General features: G+C 47.0%; 1 protein-coding gene across 1 annotated transcript; it reads left to right on the top strand.

Moving 5' to 3' along the window:
• The first annotated feature begins 325 nt into the window (after positions 1–325).
• LOC106482026 (butyrophilin subfamily 2 member A2-like) lies at positions 326–21,360 on the top strand. The gene is made up of 22 exons (XM_067314262.1): positions 326–338; positions 3,911–4,095; positions 5,600–5,941; positions 6,444–6,707; positions 7,425–7,685; positions 8,668–8,721; positions 9,616–9,657; positions 11,455–11,475; positions 11,820–11,840; positions 12,485–12,505; positions 12,816–12,836; positions 13,554–13,598; positions 14,042–14,062; positions 14,707–14,727; positions 15,041–15,061; positions 15,752–15,796; positions 16,240–16,260; positions 16,905–16,925; positions 17,236–17,256; positions 17,703–17,723; positions 19,357–19,383; positions 20,570–21,360. The coding sequence occupies exons 2-22, from the start codon at positions 3,972–3,974 to the stop codon at positions 21,094–21,096; spliced, it is 1,962 nt and encodes a 653-aa protein (XP_067170363.1). The 5' UTR covers positions 326–338; positions 3,911–3,971; the 3' UTR covers positions 21,097–21,360.
• Positions 21,361–23,143: the final 1,783 nt, after the last annotated feature.

Below are 23,143 nucleotides of genomic sequence, written 5' to 3'. Positions count from 1 at the left end.
CAAAAATGTTCATAAATATATCTCTTCTTCCCCTTTTTAATTCCCCCTTACTTTGAGAAAAAGCTAAGATTTCCAGCTGCTCCACTTCCTTACCTTAGCATAATGATATCGTATCCCCAACTTTTTCCACCCCCAGGAAGAATTTTCTTATATTTACCTGTCATATTATACTAGTCTTCTGGATTTTAGTCATCAGTCACAGATGAGAGGTTGTCCGCTTACTGTTCTCCCATTAGTGGAGAATTGCTCCTCCCACTTGAGCCGGTAAACGACTTTGGTCAGTTTGTTTCTTCCCGCATTTTTTAAAAATCTCATAGCCAGGAGAGCTCTTCTAACAGGTAAGAGCACAAGGCTTTTTCATGCTGAAAAGGATGCACAAAGAAATAGCAATGAAATAGATATAGATATAGATATAGATATAAAAATGTCTTTTTGGCTAGGTATATTGTATTTAATTCCTAACAAGAGATATCTTGAGATTACTGTAATGAGAAGGAATAGGGCAAGGGATATCTTAGAATTATTAAGGAGGGGGTATTTCAATAACAAATCCTCTGTATATTTATGTCAGTTAATCATGTAGTGTTTTGAGATCGTACTGCAGATGTAATTATTTTATTTCATTGGCCTATTACTTTGTTTAAAAATGTAACATTCACTGCTTTGAAATGGTAAGCATCTATAAAAGTATATAATATAGGTAGAAATATTTAGCATAACAAGGAATAAGGGGTTGCGGAAGAAGAGGGCAAGGTTATACACAACAACAACCGGCTATACTTTCTACTGAGTTTTCATTCTTTTGAAATCTTGAATGGTTGAAATGAACATGTTAATACTCTGTCCTTCCAGTAGGCTGTTATGAAAAGATCTTATAAGTGAGAGCTTTCTGATGGGAATGACTTCTTCTGAACTGGTAATCAGAGTGTGGATAATTATGTGTTTTTATAAGTAGTTGTGCTTCTCTGAGGAGCAGCTCTGCAGTTTGGGCTGTGGTGTTCAGTACAGCAGAGGGAAGAGACTTACTTGTGGATGTATTGTTATTCCTTAACCTGCTTTTCAGGTGATCACTATGATGTGCAGCATTTTACTGTACTATGCTTGCATTGCCTCCCTCTCATCAAACTCTGTACATTTAAAGCGTCAGATCCTTGCAAGTCATGGCGTACTCTACAGGTGCTTCCTTACGTACTAACAGTTACTCCAGCTTTGCTGCCCTACATAAAAGCTCTTTTATTGCCCAACAGCAGTTCATTGATGTTTTCTGCTGAGACAGGACAAGAGTACAAGCTTACTGAAGCTAAGGTAGATTGCAGGTGCAAGATAACGTAGCCATAGAGATGTGGGGTGAGGCATGCCAAGGGTCACAGACTAATTGATTTAGCTATGAGAGGTACTGTAACAGAAGGAAGACAGTGTCTGGTAGTAGTAAGTCACAACTAAATGGGACTGCAAGTGTGAGAAAAAAGAGTTGTTGAAAGGTGTCGAATTATGAATGCAATGGCAAAGTATGAGGGGGCAATTCTGGAGAAGATGGATAGCCATATGGAAAGGGAAAGAGAGATACTTATTCTAGAGCATGTGGGGAAAGAGCATTGCTTGTCTGAAGTCTCCTGAGACAGAACCCTCAAACAATTTCAAGGAGATTGCTAGAGACACAGAACAGTCACTCCCTCTCTCTCAGTCATCCATGAAGAAAACAGATAGATTATTCTCCTGCATAGTGGCCAGGACTGTACAGTTCCCTGGGATCTAGAAGGCTGATGCCATTTCCTGCTAGTCTGTAACAACAAAAGCAGGGCTTTCTGTGACCCTGTCTCATACCTGCTTCCAGGATAGCATTCTTGGCCCCAGGATAGTGCACCAAGTGACAGACTGCTGCAGTGCCAAGGCAAGTAGGGAAGTATGAAGCACAGCTCAGTTCCTTAGAAGGAGCCAACAAGGGCAGGTGGTACAGCCTGTTTATTGTTTGAGAGCCTAATAATGTAAGTACAAGACTGACAGTGGGAATCCTGGATTTTTGGCCTTTCATCAAGATTTTTTATGAAAGTCAGATGTTCCTATACTCCAGGAAAGGGACAGTCAGAGAGCTAAGATAGCCAGCTGTTCCTGCAGAGAAAGACAGCCAGGAGCTGAGAGTAACCCCACAAACAGGGAGGAGTCCCACAGGGTCTGGACATGGCAGGCAGAGCCAGGTGCTGACAACAGGGTCCATGAACAGCCCCAGACAAGACAAAGAGATAAACCACATCCAGGATCCATCTAGGGAATCTAATCAGAAGCAAGAGAACAAGGATGGAGGCAAGCTATAGTGTTGATCCAAAGTCCACCCAGGAGATAAACTACCTACAGAACAAATCCAAGGTTCCTCCAGAAGGCAGGGCCAGAAACAAGACTAAAATTCACAACCCGAGCTTAAATGAAGCTCCTAGAGCAATGGGCATAAGGTGTGGCTGGAGACCCCAGGTGAGGGTGGTCAGGGCCATTAAGGTCCATTAGTGCACTTAGGGCCCTGACAATGACAAAGCTGAGAATGCTATGCAGTCGCCACAATTCTTAATGCTGAGAGAGCAGGCAAAGGCACCCCAGATCAGAGAATGCAGCTGGAAGGAGGGAATCAAAGGTCCGTCCATGCTCCCTGTGTTGTTCAGTTATGTTCTAATGTAATACAGAGCTGCAAGAGTCTAGCCAGCAGAGACAAGAAATACAGAGTTTACACCAAAACAGAATTATTCTCAATTACAATGAGAGCAAGGCTGCATCAGTTCTAAGAGTTGCACACTGTGTTTGTACCATTTAGAATCAAAATAGTATGACTTATTAGAAATCCCAGAACCTTGGCCCCGGGTGATGTAATCATTCTGTAAAGCAATTCTGTGCTTGTGAAGTAGATCCTTAGGAAGCAAAAATCACTTACAGATTTATTCTGGCAGTCTAAATTCAAAGACACTTCCAGCCTAAGAGAGCAATGCTGACAGAGTGTGCTGGAAAACTGCCCAGTGTCTGGCAGCATACATAACTGGGGGGGAAGGAGGAAATGAGGCAAAAATTTTCCTCAGCACACCACCAGTGGAACAACTCCCTGAAATACAGAAGCAGACAGCAACCAAGTGTTTAAGTTCTGCTGAGATCCTGAGATGCAAAAGGAAGGATTTCACCACCATTTAAATCCTTGGTGGGGCTCATGGTGTGAACTGAGCTAATGTCAGAACTATGTCAGATAGTAACAAGAAGCCTGGTTAGGTCATGAAGGGTTTAAATAGGAGAGGAAGATTTTTCAATCCTGTATATGTTGCTTTGACTGCTTCTTCTTTTTTATCTTTTAAAAAATGCTTAAACTGCAGAGGGGAAAAAGACCTAGATGAGAGTCCTAAATACTTGATTTCATGCAGTCTCACTATTGTTTGTTTTCCACCTGCATCACGCATTTTGCACTTCAGGATAAACAGCAGCAGTAGGTGTACCAATTGTTTCCCACTTAATATATCCCACAGCCTCTGGGTTGCCCTTCCACTAATCACCCTAGCCCCTTTAATGGTCAACAGAGAGAAAGTCTCTGAATTTCAGGGCACAATTCTTGTCCCTGACATCCAGATCACAGGAGTTGTGCCTTAGAAATGTGTGTTTATGTCCACTGGTTGTAAATGAGATCAGGATAACCAGCTCATATGTGGCTAGCATGACTGACTGCAGTGCAGATGGTACCATTGAGCTAGATAACTTCCACTCTTGATGTCTAACATCTGTGCTATGGGTCCAGTCTATTCTTCCCAGGACTCTGCTCCCCATCAGTTATCCATTCAGTGGGTAGGTCCCTTATGTGGCAAAGAGCTGTGGAGGTTTCTATGCCTTGCTCCAGAAAGTTTCTGTGTTTCTCAGGATTCATTTACTTCTGTTTTATTCCTCTCAGGAGTTGTTGCTCATTCTCACAGCGTATCATCTGCTTGCAGGAGGAACTTGACTTGACCAATATGAGTATTTTGGAAGATTTAAGGAATGTGCGCATCATGCAGTTCCTATGCTCAGAAAGACAACTCAAAATAGCACTGTTCTTTGTTGTTCCAATATGTTTTTTATTTACCAAGTGGTTTACAGGTAAGAAACTCCCTAATATATCCACCCATTCACCTTAGCTACAGAATAGGAATAAGTATGATGAACCCTTATGCTGATTTCCAAAATCCTGTGCAATATCAGTGTCATGCAATGAAAAGAAGAAAATATAAACCACAGAGGAAGCTGAGACTGGATTTTGAAATATGGTCTAGTTTCCCTTCCTCTCTTCCAAATCTTTTCTTTCAGCATGAACAAAAACCTTACACACTGTTGCATTAGTAAAAGAAAGGGAGTGCCACCAGGCTAAATATCTCTTTTGTTGCCCATCTTAGATGCTGATCACTAGAGGAGCATTGTCCAGAGTGAAGAGACCCTAGGGGAGAGAGGATTAATGAAATCTAACTTTGGTTATGTGGACTGACATCTCCAGAAGGAGACTGGTTAGGTCTGAGATGCCTGTTGCTCCATGAATCACCTTAAGGATATTCATTTTAATCCTATCTCCATCTTTATGGTCAGGAGTCAGCTCTGATTTAAACTACTACTTTCAGCCACCTTAAACCCTCCCATGATTCAGCTTCTGAGGTGGGTCTCTGGACCTCTCTGCTGAGGGAAAGTGGAAAAGCATAGAATGGCTGTTACTACTCCAGTCCCTCGACTTGCACACTTACGTACAGATTGCTCTTGTATCCACCATGAGAAGGCCAAGAACAACCTCATGTATCAAACCCAGGAAAACAGAGTGTTGCTGGACTCTTAAAATAGATGCAATATTCAGTTCAGTTGCCTAAATGTAGACATTCACAGCCAGTTATTCTAAGATATCATGCCTGTACTTCAGTTCATATTTCAGAAAGGAACAGATCTACTGTAGAAAGGAGCAGATCTGCTGTAGATCCTGCATTGTGTCTGACAGCTCCAAGCACAAGTCTGCGATAACGTCAGTCATCTCAAATGATGACAGATACCACAATTGAGTGCTGCTCTGGGGCGTCATCTATTTCAGGGACACAGCCCAGGTGTATTATCTTACTACATAGCACATATGAAAGAGGCATGGTCAACCTTGCATGAGTGTCAGCCAGGGCCTGTGCAGAGCAAAGGCCTATGCACAGATGATTGCCATGGAGCACCTTGCGTGTGGTAAACTGATCCAAGCTCAGGAAACTATGGTTTGCAGTCCACTCCTCAGTGTACTCATTGTCCTCCTGTATATACTGCTGCCAACAGTGCCTTATAATGCCTTGAAGGATGGACATACATATATATATGGATATATATATATGGACATATATATAACACACCTAATGTATAAGAAATCTGGAAATCTGGTAACTCTAAGCATGTCTGTGCCTGGAGCAGCTGGTAGCAATGACTCATGATCCTGTCTACATTATTGCAGGGACTGTGAGACCCTAACTTAGAGCTCAGCCTTCTCTTTTGAACTCATCCAACACATCTAGCTTTTCCATTTTGCTCCCTCTATGGAAAGATTACACTTGCAGGGAAAAACAATGCCTTTTCTCCTACCTCTTCTTTTCAGGTGACGTTCCCATCACCATCATCATTGATCCCCCAGTTGTCCTTGTTGGAGAGCAAGTGACTCTGCACTGCTGGCTGGCAGACAGTGTCCCCTCTAACATGAGCGTGCTTTGGTACAAAAAGGAAGAGGGGAAGAATACTATACTGTGTTTTTCCCCCAGCCTGGGAGGGGTGGTAGAGCAGTGCCAGAATGAAGAATGGTGCAGGACTGAGGGACGCTGGGAGAGAAGAACACTTCTCTTGATTATCCGACAAGTGCAAGTAGCAGACGAGGGGGCATATGTTTGTGCTGTGAGAGACGATACTGGCTCACAGGAAGCTATTACTCATCTTGATGTCACAAGTAAGCAGGGAAATTTTCACAATGAAATGTAATCTGCTATGACTATGCTGAGTTCAATTCCCGTTGTGACTCTTTGGGTCTGCCCATTCCCTGCTAGACATTGACACCTTCTCATGGGGCCATAAGCAAAGGAAACAACTGGAAAGTTTTGCTTCAGCTCTGAACAGTTGAAAATTGGGTGCTGAGTGGGAGAGGGCATGTGGCTTGTCATGTGGGAAAAGAGCTCAATGGAGAACTGAATTAAGATGCTAAATATCCCTGTTATTTACTATTCTAGGATTGTGAATGTTCAGCCCCTCTGGTTAGAGCTGTTTTGATTGGTAAAAATAAAAATAATTGGGGAGGGTATTTGTCAATGTGCAGTGAGCACAAGGATGTGGTAAAGCTTCCCTTTCCCTCCTAAGTGGAAATCCCCCATCCTAGAAGATATGTCCCAAATGCTAACAAGGAAATAGTCTCTTCCAGAGAGCACCTTATTGCAAAAACTCTAACTTTGTTACAGAGATGGGGAATAAGCCAACTTTTCAAAGGAATCAGCTAGAGAAGAGCATGTGTCGCTACACATGTAAGTCAAAAGGATGGTACCCAAAGCCTGAAGTCCTTTGGAGGACTTACGGAGGAAAGACAATAAATGTGGAGGCCAAGACCAGCGTAACCTGGAATGAGGGAGACCTTTTCACAGTACAAAGCAACATCACTGTGCCTTGCGATAATGTAGATGTGATGTGTGCTGTCATACTCCCCAAAGCAAAGAAAAGCCGAACTGGTAGGTCATATTTTCACACCCATGCTTGCATTGTTGAGGGGCTTAGTCTCCTGCATTACTGCTAAAAGAGCTGAAATTGGGCAGCTCTTCTCTGAGGCCTTCTCTGAGGCCCCAGGCATCCTGCAGGATCTCTTCTTTAGGAGAAATCTTTGTTGTTGGGTTATGGAGGTTTGGGCTGGCCTTGTGACATCTTCAGGGGGACACCATGAAATGATGATTCATGGAAGTGCTGAGGGCAGCCTTCTCACTGCTCTTGGTGTAAGACAGGAGTTCCCACAGCATTACTTGCCTTTAAACATATGATGCACAATATAAAGAGCCTGCATGCTATGGAAAAGAGGAATGGTTAGGGGGCTTGATTCCAAGGAAGTTTTTCTGTTTCTGAAGGACCTTCCAGTTACTAAAATCACAGAGGACAAATGCTGCTTTTGTTTATGCCTAGCTGCTCATTTCTGTAGCCTGCACTGATCTTACTGAGAGCTTCTTGTGAAAATCCGTGTTGACTTAGACAGAAAGTTACTTACCTGCAAGTGGAAAAAGTGAAAGTTCTTCCTGCTGCTTTTGAAGTTTTTGAAATTAAATGCTCAAATCCAGATGGATTTGACTGGAGATGAAACAACAACAAAAAATGCAGGTGTTCTATGAGTTCTTTTTTCATGGCACACAGTATTTCTGTGTTGTGTCAGATGTGGTTGTGTTAAGTGTCCTCTTTTTCAGGTGCCATGAATGAAATGATTTTGCAAAAGACAAGCACTTGTGCATACACAAGCAGAATAAGAGGATCATATGTCAAGCCCCAAATTATGTGGGTAAATCACCAAGGAGAAGACCTATCTTCATTGGCCCAGACACACATTCTGCAGGAGGACAATATTTTTGCAATCGAAAGCTCCATCGAGATACCCTGTGGACAACCGCCAGCTGCTTTCATGACCACTGATATGGAATTTGGTCTACATCTCCTTGCTCAAAAGTCAGGTATGCAGCAATTAAGGGCTATTTCATGTGCTTTGGCATTATCTGAGCAAAAGAAATTGCTCTCTTCTTACTCAGACATTATTCTTCACTAATGATAAGGATGGGCCTAATGCTGTGAGTTATTTCACTCATTTCCCACAACACTCAATAGTTGATCCCCTTCTGGACTCTATTGCTCAAAATTTTGAGAAAGACAGTGAAGTGCTCTGCAGTCATGGAACTCCAGTATCAAGACTGTGGCTGAAAGGGGAAGTGTATCCGCTGACCTATGAAAAGGCAGGTAGAGAGTGGGCTCCTGAGACAAGTGCATGTGAGCCTGTCTCCCAGCCTGAACCTCCATTTTTCAGTGCTGGCAGAAGGATTTTTCTGGCAGGTCTTTACACTGTCAGCTGCTGAGATTCGCACCAGTAAAGAGATATTTTGGCATTAGGCTACAAGAAGGTTTCTTTGGTTGAAAGATAGTATTGAGCAGCATAGCTAAGGCTGAGCTTTCCTATTTGTAATTTTTACATAGTGAAAACTTCAAAGGTCAACTTCTCTTAAACTAAAGTGTTTAACTGAAGTGTTTCTGTGATACCCCTTACAGCAATATTACTTCATTAAGAGATAGTTGAGGAAAGGATCAGGCTCTTGAATAAAGGCAAAATGCAAAAATAAACAGAAAATAAAAATCTTCCCAAGTGAGAAAAATCATACTTCCCTGTTTATCTCAAATTCAGGTTTGTGGGTGCGTGCATGTGGAAAATTCTTGGACACAAAGCATAGATATAAAATGCAAAATCTGTGTCATATTTAAGCTTTCTTTAAGGATTTTTGTGTTCATGATCACATTTCCAAGTCAATTTTTATTGAAACTTTTTCTGCCAACCACATCCAAATGGTGCAGATTATGTGACCCCACTGCTGCTCTGTGTATGTGCGTGCTATATTGCAAGAAAAATGATGTCACTGTATTATTGGGTTTTTTTTCTCCATTTTTCAGAAAACGGTGGCTGGTTCTGGTTTATTTGCCTCTTTTGTTCAGTCATCTTGATAGGTAAAAGTAAGTTTGTTGTTCCTTATGCCAGAGACCCCTTTACACAGGTCTTCTTGCCACTGAACTTCTAATCTCACTGTAACCCAGAGTGTCTAGCTCCTTACAGTCTTCCCAAGGGGCACGGGCATCCCAGGCCAGGGACGGCCCATTATTCCCAAGAAACTCACAACTCTGTATTCATTCAAGCGAATCTCAGGCTTATTCACTGAATTCACTCAAGGGCTACTCCACTCTTCCAAATGTACCCGTCATCTTCAAAAATCAACATCTTTCCTCCTAATCTCAGAAAAATGCTTCTCTTTCTTTTCCCAGACCTTCTGTACCTCTAGTACCCAAACTTTCTGAAATCAGTTTTTTCAACTGCAAACACTTTTTTTTTCTCTCAGCATTCCTGTTCATATTATTTGTTTATTTTATTTCTGGTACTGTATTGCATGGAATACAAAAGCCATTCATTATGAACTGGGCATCTGCCTGTTAGGACATTAGGAGTTTGGTGTCTTTCTGTGCTCACTTCTTTTTCCCACTGGATGGAATCCAGGAAATCAACCAATATTTGCAAATATTTGGAGACAACTGAAATCATATATTTTGGCAAACCTATTATTAGCGGAAGGAAGTAAACAGTCTGACTTTTCTGAGAAACAAAAGTAAGTACATGGTTTCTGGACATTGATGCTTCCTGTGACTGGCCAAAACTTCTAAGAAAGCCTCTGGGGCATTTCTGTATGAAATAAGATCCTCAGTTTTTGGTCAGTATATGAAGACTTCAGATTCTGAGAGAATGAATACATCTGTCCTCTTTTAGATCATGACCTTTCTAATTTAACTATTCAGGCTTCAGGTTCAGTTATGATGATACTAATGTTGTTCTGTTTTTGACATTTATCTTAGGGTTTTTAACAAATATCTTATGGCATCATTTCATTGGCACAAGTGAGTTTGCTTGCTTTTTTGTTTATTTCTTCTAAACATAAACCAGTAGTTTATATTGTAAGTGTTATGCATCCGTGATTCTTCAAAGGTTTGGAGTGAAGTTTCAGCTAGTTTTCCACTCTTGCTCTAGTGTCAATGGGGGGGAAATGAGCAAACTGTAGGAGGGATCTACTTTACGGAGGGATCTTTCATGCCTAGATCTCCTTATTCCTTCCCTAAGAAAGGGGACCTGAGTTATTGATGCAGCATTTTCATGCTCTTCCCATCTCCTCCCCCTATACCAAATTATGTCTACTGGGGACTTCACACTTGTCAGAAAACCTGATAGGGCATTTCAGCTGTATATCCTGCCCTGCAGCACTGAAACCAAACATGGCTTTCACTAGGCAATATTTCACATGTACAGTGAGACACGAATTCAACTGACACCCATGGGAAAAACATGTATTGCAATAGTCTTGGATGTATAGAAAATGTTCTTGCATATGATGAGAATGTAGTAGTGGTTGTACTGGTTTCACTCAGGAGTATATCCAGCTCTGTCCTGTCTCCAAGAGCAGTCATAAGCAGGGTCCCCCAGGGAAGAGCAAGATAAGGCCTAACCCATTTCATATAGGACAATTTCCCTTTAATATTTCCCACCCTCAGACTATCTTCAGCTAAGAGGGTTTTCTGAGCCTACTGTAGTTTTCTGTACAGTAACAGTCAGTGGCTATCTTCTCCAGATTCTTAACCAGCCTCCCCTTCAAGTCCTAACACCTTCTTGTGTACAGGACACACATCAAGGAATACAACAGGTTTACTACCTGCTGAGTGACAAACCACCTCCAGCCATTTATTTTAACCTGGATCCCACAAAGGACAGTTAATTTCTCCTTTCCTTGGATGATATCTTTTGGAGAGAGAGTTACCATCAGCCTGTTTCAAGCCACTAGGGATTTTCCAGACCTATGTCAAACCATGATAAAAATGTATGTTTGTTCCAGGCAGAACAGGACTAACTTCTTTGTGTGAAAGCTGTTGCACACATTTGCACAGTGACATCATGTTATCTTTGCCCTCCCATCCCTATGTCAGGAGGGACAAGCCCTTTTCTCCAGGTGCTTTCTCAGATTGCCATGTCAGCTCTCCTTCTTCCCTCTGCCCCAATGCTGTGCCTCAAAGAGGCAGTCCAGTCACATTCCTAGGGAAAGGGAAATGATTATGTTGTCTGCCTTGGTCTCAGTGGCCTTGAGTTCAGTAAGTTGCGCTGCCCTTGTGCTTCTGTTTAAAGACAAGGTTGCAGATGAGGCTGACCCTAGGGAACTTGTCCCAGAGGTGGAAGGCATGAAAATGAACACCTGGCTGAGTAGCAGCCCTGATGAAAATTGCATTGGTTGAGCTCATCTGACTCTGTGCTCTCATTATGAATGAGGCAAACCATGCAGGGGGCTATGTTATGGCCAGCCAAGAGAGGGAAGTTGTTATTACCCTTTAGGCAACACTGGCTGCACCTAGAATAGTGTGTTCAGTTTGAGGTCCCTGGTTGAAGAGAAAGATGGAGATAATGGAGAGGGTGCAGAAGACAGTCAGAGACCTAGAGCACATGAACTGTGAGGAAAGGCTGAAGGAAGTGGGCTTCATTAGTTTGGTAAAGAAGGCATGGGGCATAGCCTCCAACTTCTTGAAGGGAAATTACTAAGAAGACAAAAGCAGAAGTTTTCTGATTAGTGCAAGATAATGGAAGAAGGGGTAACAGCCAGTGATACTGGCAGTACTAACCAGTGTGTCTTCTTTTCCTCTTGTGTTTTTTTACAGAAAAACATAAAGAGGAGATAGGTGAGTTTGCCTAAGCATCTGGGAGACATATCTGAAGGCTATGGGTGGGAGGCCACCCATAAAAAATCATGCAGCACATGCTGATTTTGCTTCAGTGACACATAGATTAAAAAAGGAATATGGAGAAATTTCTCACCCAATTTTCCCAATACCACCAATGACAACACAAAGGCAGCAGGTGTATCACTTGTACAGTGAGCACTTGGAGTCCATTTTCTTCTTCTGAACTCCCCCATGGGTGTATGAATGTGAGGGATAGAGTGAGTCAGAGAAGACGCATCCAAAAAACAGTCAAAACTCCAATACTAAAGAAGGTGTCCTCCTTTGCCCTTGTGTTGTTGCAGAGAAACTGCAGAAGGAGAACGGTGAGTTTCCCTGGCTGCGCGGAGGCTGTGTCTGCCAGCTGTTAGCGGGACTGGATCCAGAGGTGGGAGAGCACGCACAAGCGTGCGCTGAGAGTCCGAGAAAGGAAGGAGAGCCTGCCGAGGCTCCCTGTTTGGTGTCTGGCATGCCGGGAGAGAGCAGGGCTCAAGGCAGCATGTCCTGGCTTTCCCTCCTCCTCCTTCCAGCCTGGTGCCCGCGGAGAGCTGCATGAGGCGGGAGCCATGGCCAGCACAGCAGGGAGGCTCTGGCATCCCTGGGGTCCGGGTCAGAGGTGGGGAGGGGCTGTTTGGTGGTGTTGGTTCTGGTGGAGGCTGTGGTGTGTCAAGGCGGGTGAGGGAAGGGTGTGTTGTGGGAAGGGAGAGATGTGGCTGATGTGGCCGCAAGGCAGTGGTGGGGCCCTGTGAGGAAGGGCGTGGTGGCAGTTGGGAGGTTGGAAGGACCCCTTGTAAAGTCAGAAGCTCCTTAGGAGGAGTAGCTGCAAGGGCTGTGAGCCATGTGTCGCGCGAGAGGCTCTTTGTGTCCCTCGCTGGGCTGAGCAGTTCCTGGGTGGAGGGCCTTGTCAGGAAGTTAGTGGGCTCTCCTGACTTGATGTCTTCTTCTGCTGTTCTCCACGGTCGCTCGGCAGAACAACTTCGAGCAGAGAAAGGTGAGCTGCTCTCCTTCCCCACATGCCTTCCCCCATGGCACAGAGGCCTTGCAGAGTGTGAGCAGGGACACCCCACAAGCACCATCTCCCCAACACCCAGCCACCCAGCCAGCCACTCCCCCCACCAGCGCTGCCCAAGGCCCGGGCAATGCCCCGTGCCTCAGCAGGGCTGCTGCTGCAAGCAGGCTTTGCGTTGCCCTCCTCTCTGCCCCTTGGCCACCCGTGGGGTGTCTTTGGCCTCTTGCTTTTGGTTGGGGGCTCCCAAGAGCAACTGTGGAGGTGCCATGTGTGTCATGTCTTTGTCTTTCAGCACGCTTTGACCGCCAGATTGGTAAGTCGGCTTGTGCAGGCTGCGGGTGTCCTTTCCTTGCAAAAGGCGTGGGCAGCTCTGCAGTGCCGAGGCGCCTGTGATGGGGACCGCCCTCTCCTGGGCTGCTTGGCTGCTCTTCTTCACCTGCGTGCATTTGGCAGGGCCCGTGGGATGTCGTCCTCACAACGGCGCCCGCTTCCGGCCTGCCTGGGCTCGTGAAGGCGCTTGGCCCTGCCTGCCGAGCTGTGGGGACAAAGCGTGACCCAGGAGGGCAACGAGCCCCCGGGCAAGGCAACGCAATGCCCAGTCCAGTTGGGAAAGGCGCGCCGGAGGTGCTTGTGCGAGAGGCAGAAAGGAGGTGTGGGGAGGTTGTGGGTGGGCTACTGCAGCTCCTGCCTGGCCAGATGCTGGCAGAGTCGAGGCGCGGTGCGCGTCAGTGGCATGTGCCCTTGTGCAGCGGCATGTGGCTGTGACACCCGTGGAGGCAGCAGCAGCAGCAGCAGCAGCAGCAGCAGCAGCAGCAGCAGCAGCCGTGGCTGCGTGGGCTAGGCAGGGGCACGGCCCTGCGGCATGGCGAGCGCGTGGGTGCGCGGGCTCTGGGCTGGACTCCCCTGGCGGCTGGAGGCTGCTGTGCTGAGAGCACAAGGAGCCCTTCTCGCCAGTGCTGGCCGGAGCTGCCGCGGGTGGCGCGCCGTCATTGCTTTGCCTTCTGCCCACTCACCCATGCCTCTTTCACAGAGGAGCTGCAGGCGCAACGAGAGGCGGGGAAGGATGCAGAGAAGGGTGAGTGCGTGCAGTGGCCTGCCACCCCAGCTGGGTGCCCACAGGAGGCCAGGGGCCCTGCTCGCAGGCGCTGGTGGCAGCAAAGTCTGCCTTGGAGAAGGCTTCCTGTGCTGTGCTGAGAAGGGCCCTGATGGGTGTGGGGTAGCGCGGGCATGGAGGTGGGAGTGTGGGGTGTCTCTGGGTGCCATGTGGCCCGGCAGACCAGCCAGCGTGCTTTGGTCTAGAGGAGTGTGTTGTGCCCGCGGCCGCCCGTGTGTCCCTTGCTGAGGACACAGGTGGGGCAGAGCACCTGGCACCACCCAATCACAACGGTGCTGTGAGGCACGGCAGCCGCTGCCACTCCTCCCGGTGCCCCCGGACACCCGGGACGCCTGGCCCCCCTTGCCTTTCTTGGCGACGGCATGCTAACCAACGTGTCCTCCCTTGCCCTTGTGTTGTTGCAGAGAAACTGCAGAAGGAGAACGGTGAGTTTCCCTGGCTGCGCGGAGGCTGCGTCTGCCAGCTGTTAGCGGGACTGGATCCAGAGGTGGGAGAGCACGCACAAGCGTGCGCTGAGAGTCCGAGAAAGGAAGGAGAGCCTGCCGAGGCTCCCTGTTTGGTGTCTGGCATGCCGGGAGAGAGCAGGGCTCAAGGCAGCATGTCCTGGCTTTCCCTCCTCCTCCTTCCAGCCTGGTGCCCGCGGAGAGCTGCATGAGGCGGGAGCCATGGCCAGCACAGCAGGGAGGCTCTGGCATCCCTGGGGTCCGGGTCAGAGGTGGGGAGGGGCTGTTTGGTGGTGTTGGTTCTGGTGGAGGCTGTGGTGTGTCAAGGCGGGTGAGGGAAGGGTGTGTTGTGGGAAGGGAGAGATGTGGCTGATGTGGCCGCAAGGCAGTGGTGGGGCCCTGTGGGGAAGGGAGTGGTGGCAGTTGGGAGGTTGGAAGGACCCCTTGTAAAGTCAGAAGCTCCTTAGGAGGAGTAGCTGCAAGGGCTGTGAGCCATGTGTCGCGCGAGAGGCTCTTTGTGTCCCTCGCTGGGCTGAGCAGTTCCTGGGTGGAGGGCCTTGTCAGGAAGTTAGTGGGCTCTCCTGACTTGATGTCTTCTTCTGCTGTTCTCCACGGTCACTCGGCAGAACAACTTCGAGCAGAGAAAGGTGAGCTGCTCTCCTTCCCCACATGCCTTCCCCCATGGCACAGAGGCCTTGCAGAGTGTGAGCAGGGACACCCCACAAGCACCATCTCCCCAACACCCAGCCACCCAGCCAGCCACCCCCCCCGCCAGCGCTGCCCAAGGCCCGGGCAATGCCCCGTGCCTCAGCAGGGCTGCTGCTGCTGCAAGCAGGCTTTGCGTTGCCCTCCTCTCTGCCCCTTGGCCACCCGTGGGGTGTCTTTGGCCTCTTGCTTTTGGTTGGGGGCTCCCAAGAGCAACTGTGGAGGTGCCATGTGTGTCATGTCTTTGTCTTTCAGCACGCTGTGACCGCCAGATTGGTAAGTCGGCTTGTGCAGGCTGCGGGTGTCCTTTCCTTGCAAAAGGCGTGGGCAGCTCTGCAGTGCTGAGGCGCCTGTGATGGGGACCGCCCTCTCCTGGGCTGCTTGGCTGCTCTTCTTCACCTGCGTGCATTTGGCAGGGCCCGTGGGATGTCGTCCTCACAACGGCGCCCGCTTCCGGCCTGCCTGGGCTCGTGAAGGCGCTTGGCCCTGCCTGCCGAGCTGTGGGGACAAAGCGTGACCCAGGAGGGCAACGAGCCCCCGGGCAAGGCAACGCAATGCCCAGTCCAGTTGGGAAAGGCGCGCCGGAGGTGCTTGTGCGAGAGGCAGAAAGGAGGTGTGGGGAGGTTGTGGGTGGGCTACTGCAGCTCCTGCCTGGCCAGATGCTGGCAGAGTCGAGGCGCGGTGCGCGTCAGTGGCATGTGCCCTTGTGCAGCGGCATGTGGCTGTGACACCCGTGGAGGCAGCAGCAGCAGCAGCAGCCGTGGCTGCGTGGGCTAGGCAGGGGCACGGCCCTGCGGCATGGCGAGCGCGTGGGTGCGCGGGCTCTGGGCTGGACTCCCCTGGCGGCTGGAGGCTGCTGTGCTGAGAGCACAAGGAGCCCTTCTCGCCAGTGCTGGCCGGAGCTGCCGCGGGTGGCGCGCCGTCATTGCTTTGCCTTCTGCCCACTCACCCCTGCCTCTTTCACAGAGGAGCTGCAGGCGCAACGAGAGGCGGGGAAGGATGCAGAGAAGGGTGAGTGCGTGCAGTGGCCTGCCACCCCAGCTGGGTGCCCACAGGAGGCCAGGGGCCCCGCTCGCAGGCGCTGGTGGCAGCAAAGTCTGCCTTGGAGAAGGCTTCCTGTGCTGTGCTGAGAAGGGCCCTGATGGGTGTGGGGTAGCGCGGGCATGGAGGTGGGAGTGTGGGGTGTCTCTGGGTGCCATGTGGCCCGGCAGACCAGCCAGCGTGCTTTGGTCTAGAGGAGTGTGTTGTGCCCGCGGCCGCCCGCGTGTCCCTTGCTGAGGACACAGGTGGGGCAGAGCACCTGGCACCACCTGATCACAACGGTGCTGCGAGGCACGGCAGCCGCTGCCACTCCTCCCGGTGCCCCCGGACACCCGGGACGCCTGGCCCCCCTTGCCTTTCTTGGCGACGGCATGCTAACCAACGTGTACTCCCTTGCCCTTGTGTTGTTGCAGAGAAACTGCAGAAGGAGAACGGTGAGTTTCCCTGGCTGCGCGGAGGCTGCGTCTGCCAGCTGTTAGCGGGACTGGATCCAGAGGTGGGAGAGCACGCACAAGCGTGCGCTGAGAGTCCGAGAAAGGAAGGAGAGCCTGCCGAGGCTGCCTGTTTGGTGTCTGGCATGCCGGGAGAGAGCAGGGCTCAAGGCAGCATGTCCTGGCTTTCCCTCCTCCTCCTTCCAGCCTGGTGCCCGCGGAGAGCTGCATGAGGCGGGAGCCACGGCCAGCACAGCAGGGAGGCTCTGGCATCCCTGGGGTCCGGGTCGGAGGTGGGGAGGGGCTGTTTGGTGGTGTTGGTTCTGGTGGAGGCTGTGGTGTGTCAAGGCGGGTGAGGGAAGGGTGTGTTGTGGGAAGGGAGAGATGTGGCTGATGTGGCCGCAAGGCAGTGGTGGGGCCCTGTGGGGAAGGGAGTGGTGGCAGTTGGGAGGTTGGAAGGACCCCTTGTAAAGTCAGAAGCTCCTTAGGAGGAGTAGCTGCAAGGGCTGTGAGCCATGTGTCGCGCGAGAGGCTCTTTGTGTCCCTCGCTGGGCTGAGCAGTTCCTGGGTGGAGGGCCTTGTCAGGAAGTTAGTGGGCTCTCCTGACTTGATGTCTTCTTCTGCTGTTCTCCACGGTCGCTCGGCAGAACAACTTCGAGCAGAGAAAGGTGAGCTGCTCTCCTTCCCCACATGCCTTCCCCCATGGCACAGAGGCCTTGCAGAGTGTGAGCAGGGACACCCCACAAGCACCATCTCCCCAACACCCAGCCACCCAGCCAGCCACCCCCCCCGCCAGCGCTGCCCAAGGCCCGGGCAATGCCCCATGCCTCAGCAGGGCTGCTGCTGCAAGCAGGCTTTGCGTTGCCCTCCTCTCTGCCCCTTGGCCACCCGTGGGGTGTCTTTGGCCTCTTGCTTTTGGTTGGGGGCTCCCAAGAGCAACTGTGGAGGTGCCATGTGTGTCATGTCTTTGTCTTTCAGCACGCTTTGACCGCCAGATTGGTAAGTCAGCTTGTGCAGGCTGCGGGTGTCCTTTCCTTGCAAAAGGCGTGGGCAGCTCTGCAGTGCTGAGGTGCCTGTGATCAGGATTGTCTCCTGCTTTTATGAGTTGGGTATACTTTTATCTCTCTTACCCTCTGACATGTTAGGTGTTATCCCCTATCACTTGTACATTCTAACCGTCCTTGTTTGAAACGATTCTCCTTGTATGCTTAGGGAAGACAAGAGCCCATTGAGGAATGACTGTGAATGTTAGGTAGATCTGACTGCCTGAAAATCTCTGGAGATTCCAGAACTGGTGTAATGATACATGGCTTTACAGGATATTGCTGAACTTTGATATTAATGAGTTTATCCAAATGACAAGCCATTCTGTAGTGCTTCAAATACTGACAAGTACTGAAATGTGTACCACAGTAATGCCTTCTTTCTGTCTATCTTGTTTGCAGTGGATCAGAGGAAAGAAATTGGTGAGTGCATTGTGTATCAAGTTGCAGCACTTCATTTGTTTTAATGAAATACAGGTCTCTTGTATTTCTTTGCCCCAAACCCAGTTCCTCAACTGTCCATTACTCTTCATTACCTGCGGCATTCTTTCTTCTCTGAGGTGGGTCTCATCTCACGTGAACTGGGAAATCCACAAGCAGCATATTCCCATGGCAGTAAAGTGGCTATGGCCAAAGCATTATACAACTGTGGCAGTACCCAGAAATCAAATCTGGCTGCTGCAGGGGTAGCAGTTAACATGAGGGAGGCTCCTGCTATTCAAAGAGATGGATACATGCAAAAGCATAATCACTGCATTTTGTCTTCCCATTCCCCTTCTCCTGGCAGGAACAGAAAGACTGATTTACGAGACCCTTCCCCAAACTACCACTCCACACCTGTTTCTTACTTTCTTCTTCAGAGAAGGATATTGGGCCTATTTTTCTCAAGGATCTTTTCCTTGGAGTCACAATATGCAATTGGGCTCCATAATGACAAAAACTGGACCATCTCTTTGTTTCTTTGTCCACATCCCTCAGACTAAATTCAGCACTTGCTCAGGCTATAAAATCCTCATGGACTCTAAGGCTTGAACCGAGGGAAAGGGAAAGTCTGTACAGAAGAAGGGATGGATTTCTGTTTTCCAGTGCAATTAATTTAGAGTTTGTAATTTGTATTCCTGGGGTTTCAAAGCCTTTTCTGCAGACAGTTCCAAGTGCATGTCTCACACCTGTCTGCTCAGTGTGTTTTGCTCTCATACTAAGTCATTCACCCCAAACTGGACAATTTTTCCATGCAGATAATTACCTTTGAGGTAGCCCATTAAACTGACATCTCAGGCTTTCGTGAGCCTTTGCTGTCATGTCTTTCTTGACATCTCTCACACCCAAAGCACAAGCTCAGCTGATTCTGCCCTGACCAGTATTTAATATTTACTTGTAGGACTTGACTTGTCAGCAGCTCCATTCATCCTACAGATTCTGCATTTGGCACATCTTTTCTTCTGTCCTTCCCTCCCCAGCCACCATTCCACAAAGCTGTCACAGTTACACAGGCTCGGAGACTCACCAGGAAGTTGCACTTCTTCCTGCCTTCAAAGGATTTGCTGACTATGCAGGCAAAATTTACCCAAGTTGTTCCTTCATATCCACCTGAGCCTGATAAATGTGTGAAATGTGGCTGAACATTATCTACATGAGTGTCACACAGGGGACTCTCTGCATCCCCAGAAATGCCAAGCTGCTGATCAGGGAGCTCAGGCAGTTTGAAGTGTGGAGTGTGGCAGGTGAAGGATGGCTATCTGAGTGAACCCCAGGCAAGACAGCAAATGGGACTTCAAGGGACCAGAGAGGGAAAGTAGTTTCCAGACAGGCTAGCATTCTCATTCCAGTTTAAGATCTTTATTGAGACCTCACAGTTAATCACAGGGCTTAAGAGAGTAAGTGAGACAGAATCTGAGTATCAGTTGACCTGTTTTACTCTCTGCATAGTTTAACCTCTCTGTTTTGTGACTGTAACACAACTTAAGTCTGAGATTTCTTTTCTGCCAGCTGTAGGAAAATTTGGAATTAGGAAATCTTTTCATTATTTGTTTTTTCTGATTTTTTTTTTTTTCAGAATTCAGAAAGGCTCGTGGCTATGCAGGTAAAAATAATACATTTACTTATGTGTACTCAGTCGCTTGAGGGCCTCCATGGAACCCATGCACACAGCAGAAACAGTGCTAAGCATGGACTGGACTGTGAATCAGTCCGGCACCTTTTTTTCCAGTGATATGGAGATTTGCTTTACCTCAGGTTTAGTTAAAGCTTTTAACCCCAAATCTTAAAATTCAGTCACTGTTAAGCTAAGAAAGGTGATTAAAAGGTTTGTGTGTATCCACTGAGAATAATGTTTCACTGGAACATTTCAACATCATTCAAAGAAAAGACTAAATGTGAAAATGTTAGCTTTAAGTGTTCTTAGGTTTTTGAAAAGAAGCAAAAACTAAAAATCCCAGCCAAACACATTCAGCATATGAACCTGATTTCTATAAGTAGCTTTTGTCTTCCTGCAGTGTGTTTCTTGTTGAATAGTACATTTTCTGGATCAAAATGAAAAGACCTAGCACTATGGAACCTCCTGCCAGAGAGCTCAGTAAAGTTAAGAATGCTTTCTTTTAATCAGCAAAGTTTACACACCCCCCCCCAAAAGAAAATCCCAACATAAAAATATTGCAGTGGTTTGAGTTTGATCCTACTCTTCTTTATACCTAAATCACTGCCTTTCAACTCCACTGATCTGTTCAAAGTTTCTTCAGATCTAAACTGATGGTGTCAGACACTCCGCATTCATTGAACCCACTCAAATTTCAAGTGCATGAGGGCTGTAATAACTTTTCTGATATTTTCCTCGACTGACACTGCTGAACCTTAAAATTCATATCTGCCTCACTGCACCAAGAGACACTTTTTTGCTCTGAAAGTTGCCAAAACTCTGGGTTTTGGGCTGTCTCCTTAGGAGGCGAAGTTGATCCCCAAAATTGCAGTGGCACCTTGTTTAATAGATCACCATGTCCAACTAAGGAACTTATTGCAGTGTACTGTCTACGATGGGTGTGTTATGTTGAGGGTTTTTTTCAAATAAGTTTCACTTAACAATGAAATATTTTAAAGTTAAAATGCAAATAATGTATGACTGCAGTCCTTCTGTACTCTAGGCTAGAGGTCTTTCTAGACTAGTTGTAGGGAGATTTTCAAGATGAAAGTCTGTAGAATACAGTTTCTTTCTCTTCTTGAATATTTGGCTTTAGAGAAGTGATTATAAAGGCTCAAATATGTATTTGTTGCAGATGATGTCAAGGTTGATGCAGGCACAGCCCATCCAAACTTGCTTATTGCTGAGGACAGGAAGAGTTTTAGGCATAATTCACATGCTCTGAAAGTGACTCAGAATGAAGGGAGGTTTGATTCAGTTGTCTGCGTGTTGGGCTCAGAAGGTTTCTCCTCTGGGAAGCACTACTGGGAGGTGGAAGTTGAAAAAAGCAATGACTGGGACCTGGGAGTAGCCAGAAAATCCATCCAGAGGAAGGGAATATTTTCCCTGTCACCGAAAGAAGGATTCTGGGCTCTGGGCTCAAGTTTGAAAGATTACTGGGCAAGAACTGACCCTTGGACCCGGGTCATGGTGCAGAAAAAGCCCAAGAAAATTGGAGTTTACCTTAGTTGTGAAGAGAAGCTTTTGACCTTTTTCAATGTAACTGACATGTCTGTGATGTTCACGTTTAAAGACTGTGCATTCTCAGAGGAAGTGTATCCATTCTTTAAAAATTCACAGAAAGAATCAACAATAAGAGTCTGTTCAGTTAAAGAGGAATAATTATTTTAGATATGGTAATTTTGCTGTGAAACGAAAAATCAGATTATATCATTTTCTTAGACAAATGTAATGCTTAATAGCAATGTAGGTATTGCATGTATTTGATCATATTTTATGTTGCACATTGTTTAATACTTTTGTTTAAACTGTTTTCCTTTTTTTTAATTTTTGTATGCATTTTGTCCAATATATGCACTGTGTGAGCAAAGAGAACACTGCCCCATGGCACAATTCTTTAAATGATATGTTTCTCTCAAGAACAAATTTCTGGAGCGTCTGTCTCCTTAAGATTATTCCAGTTCTTTTAATATATTTCAATGATAGTCATTCCCTGAGGTTTCATTTTGGACTGCTGCACTGTGGCAGAGGAGCTGCATTTAGGTACAAAGCCCAACTGCAGATCGTAAATGCAAACACATCTCAACAAAGGCACACCCTATAAAGGTATCCCCTCTCCCTCACTTTTCTGAGTGGAATTCTTGGAAGTTTGGAAAGGCCTCTCTCTCTTCAGATGCATATAAAGCCCTTTGTAAATCTCAGACACCCTTCCTGACAGTATTGACATTTATTTGTTATGCTGGCACATCCAGTGCATTTTTCAGCATTAACATCCTCCTGTGCCAACATTTGTCCCTCTCTGGTAATCCCAGATATTTCAATTAAAAGCATTAATGAGATACCTGAGTGAATAGAGACACTAGAAATGGAGAAGCCACAAATCGCAACTCCACACAACAGCTACTCAGCCCTGCTGACAGGGGTTACCATGACTCTGCAGACCACTTCAGGGAGGCAGCTCTATTCACAATCACAATGATATGTATTCAAAATAATGAATTAATGTAATCAGCATCCACATGGTCAACATGAAACACACCTTCCAGAAAACTCTTGTGTCAGCTGTGCTCAGGTACTGTTTGGCGTAGCTACAGATGACTACATTTTTTTCAGGTCTTGTCTGCTCAGGGTATATGTATGTGAGTTTATGTGGAGAATTTCTAGCATGACTCACCTCACAGGCAGCCCTAAAAAATCTTTTCCTCCTCCTCTGCATTAGTCTTTTCTTGGCTGATGTTTACTTGTGAACTCAGCCACATTTTCTAGGCTGTTCTTTCCTTTATTTTTCAGAATTTCCTGCCATTCAGTGGTCCTTTCCTGGGGCCACCAGGAAAGTGGCGGTGACCAATCAAAAGCCCCTAAAGACTGAGGTAGCCTAATTTTCAGATGCTTCTCTTTTACATCTGAATCTGATGAAACCAGAAGATTCTGATCTTAGCAAGTTCTGCTTTGAAAAGAAATCCAGGATATGCTGAATTGAAATAAATGCTTAGAACAGCAAAGTGCTGACCTTAGCTGAGTTCCCTCCTATTAAGTCATGAACAATAATTTTGTATCTCAAAGAAGGAACTAACTGTATTCATGGGAAACAAATAGAAGTGTAACTGTTACCCTTGTGGTTAGACAGAGGTCAGGCAGAAGAAAGAAACAACCTTTACATCTTTTATTTCCTGCAGCTGTACATGAGGAACATGAAAGTTTTTTGGGGAAGGAAAAACTAGCTAAACAAAACAATTTCATACCACATCTAGTTCAAAAGCTTGCTCACTCTGCCTTTCCCAAGAAGATGCCTGACAGATATAAATTCCAGCATCAGACATTTGGATGTGTTTTAGCAGTAAAGAAAAGGTTCCTCTGCTTGGAACCCATTTGAGAAGCTCTTTTTGATCCCAGTACCTTTTGTTTTGAACCTTCTTTCCAGTGTTTCCATTGTAGGAGATGATCTGTATTAATTCTGAGGGTGTGGAAAGAAACCACGTAACAGAAATGTTTGCTAGAATACCAATGGCTGACATTCTGCAGTCCAAGAGCACATCATTTCCAAGAGCTCCAACAACATATGTAGAAGGGAGAATGCTTGGCAAAGCAACTGTGTATAAGATAGAAAATGAGAGACATATTAAGCCACAGTGATCCCTGAGGAATATCTGAAGCTACATGGGGAATTAAGCCATTTCATGCTCAGAAAAGTCTTCACACACAAACTCAT

Source organism: Apteryx mantelli, chromosome 34 (assembly GCF_036417845.1).
Source record: "Apteryx mantelli isolate bAptMan1 chromosome 34, bAptMan1.hap1, whole genome shotgun sequence".
In the NCBI taxonomy this organism is placed as follows: domain Eukaryota; kingdom Metazoa; phylum Chordata; class Aves; order Apterygiformes; family Apterygidae; genus Apteryx; species Apteryx mantelli.
Note: the sequence above shows the minus strand (reverse complement) of the source record. Positions and strands in the feature narration are given on the sequence as shown.

What these genes read in the sequence shown, in the direction of transcription:
- LOC106482026 (XM_067314262.1), top strand. Translation starts at nt 3,972, where the DNA reads ATGAGTATTTTGGAAGATTTAAGGAATGTGCGCATCATGCAGTTCCTA. An exon ending in ACAACTTCGAGCAGAGAAAG is followed by an intron (nt 14,728 to 15,040) that starts GTGAGCTGCTCT and finishes TTTGTCTTTCAG; the next exon opens with CACGCTGTGACCGCCAGATT. An exon ending in AAAGGCTCGTGGCTATGCAG is followed by an intron (nt 19,384 to 20,569) that starts GTAAAAATAATA and finishes TATTTGTTGCAG; the next exon opens with ATGATGTCAAGGTTGATGCA.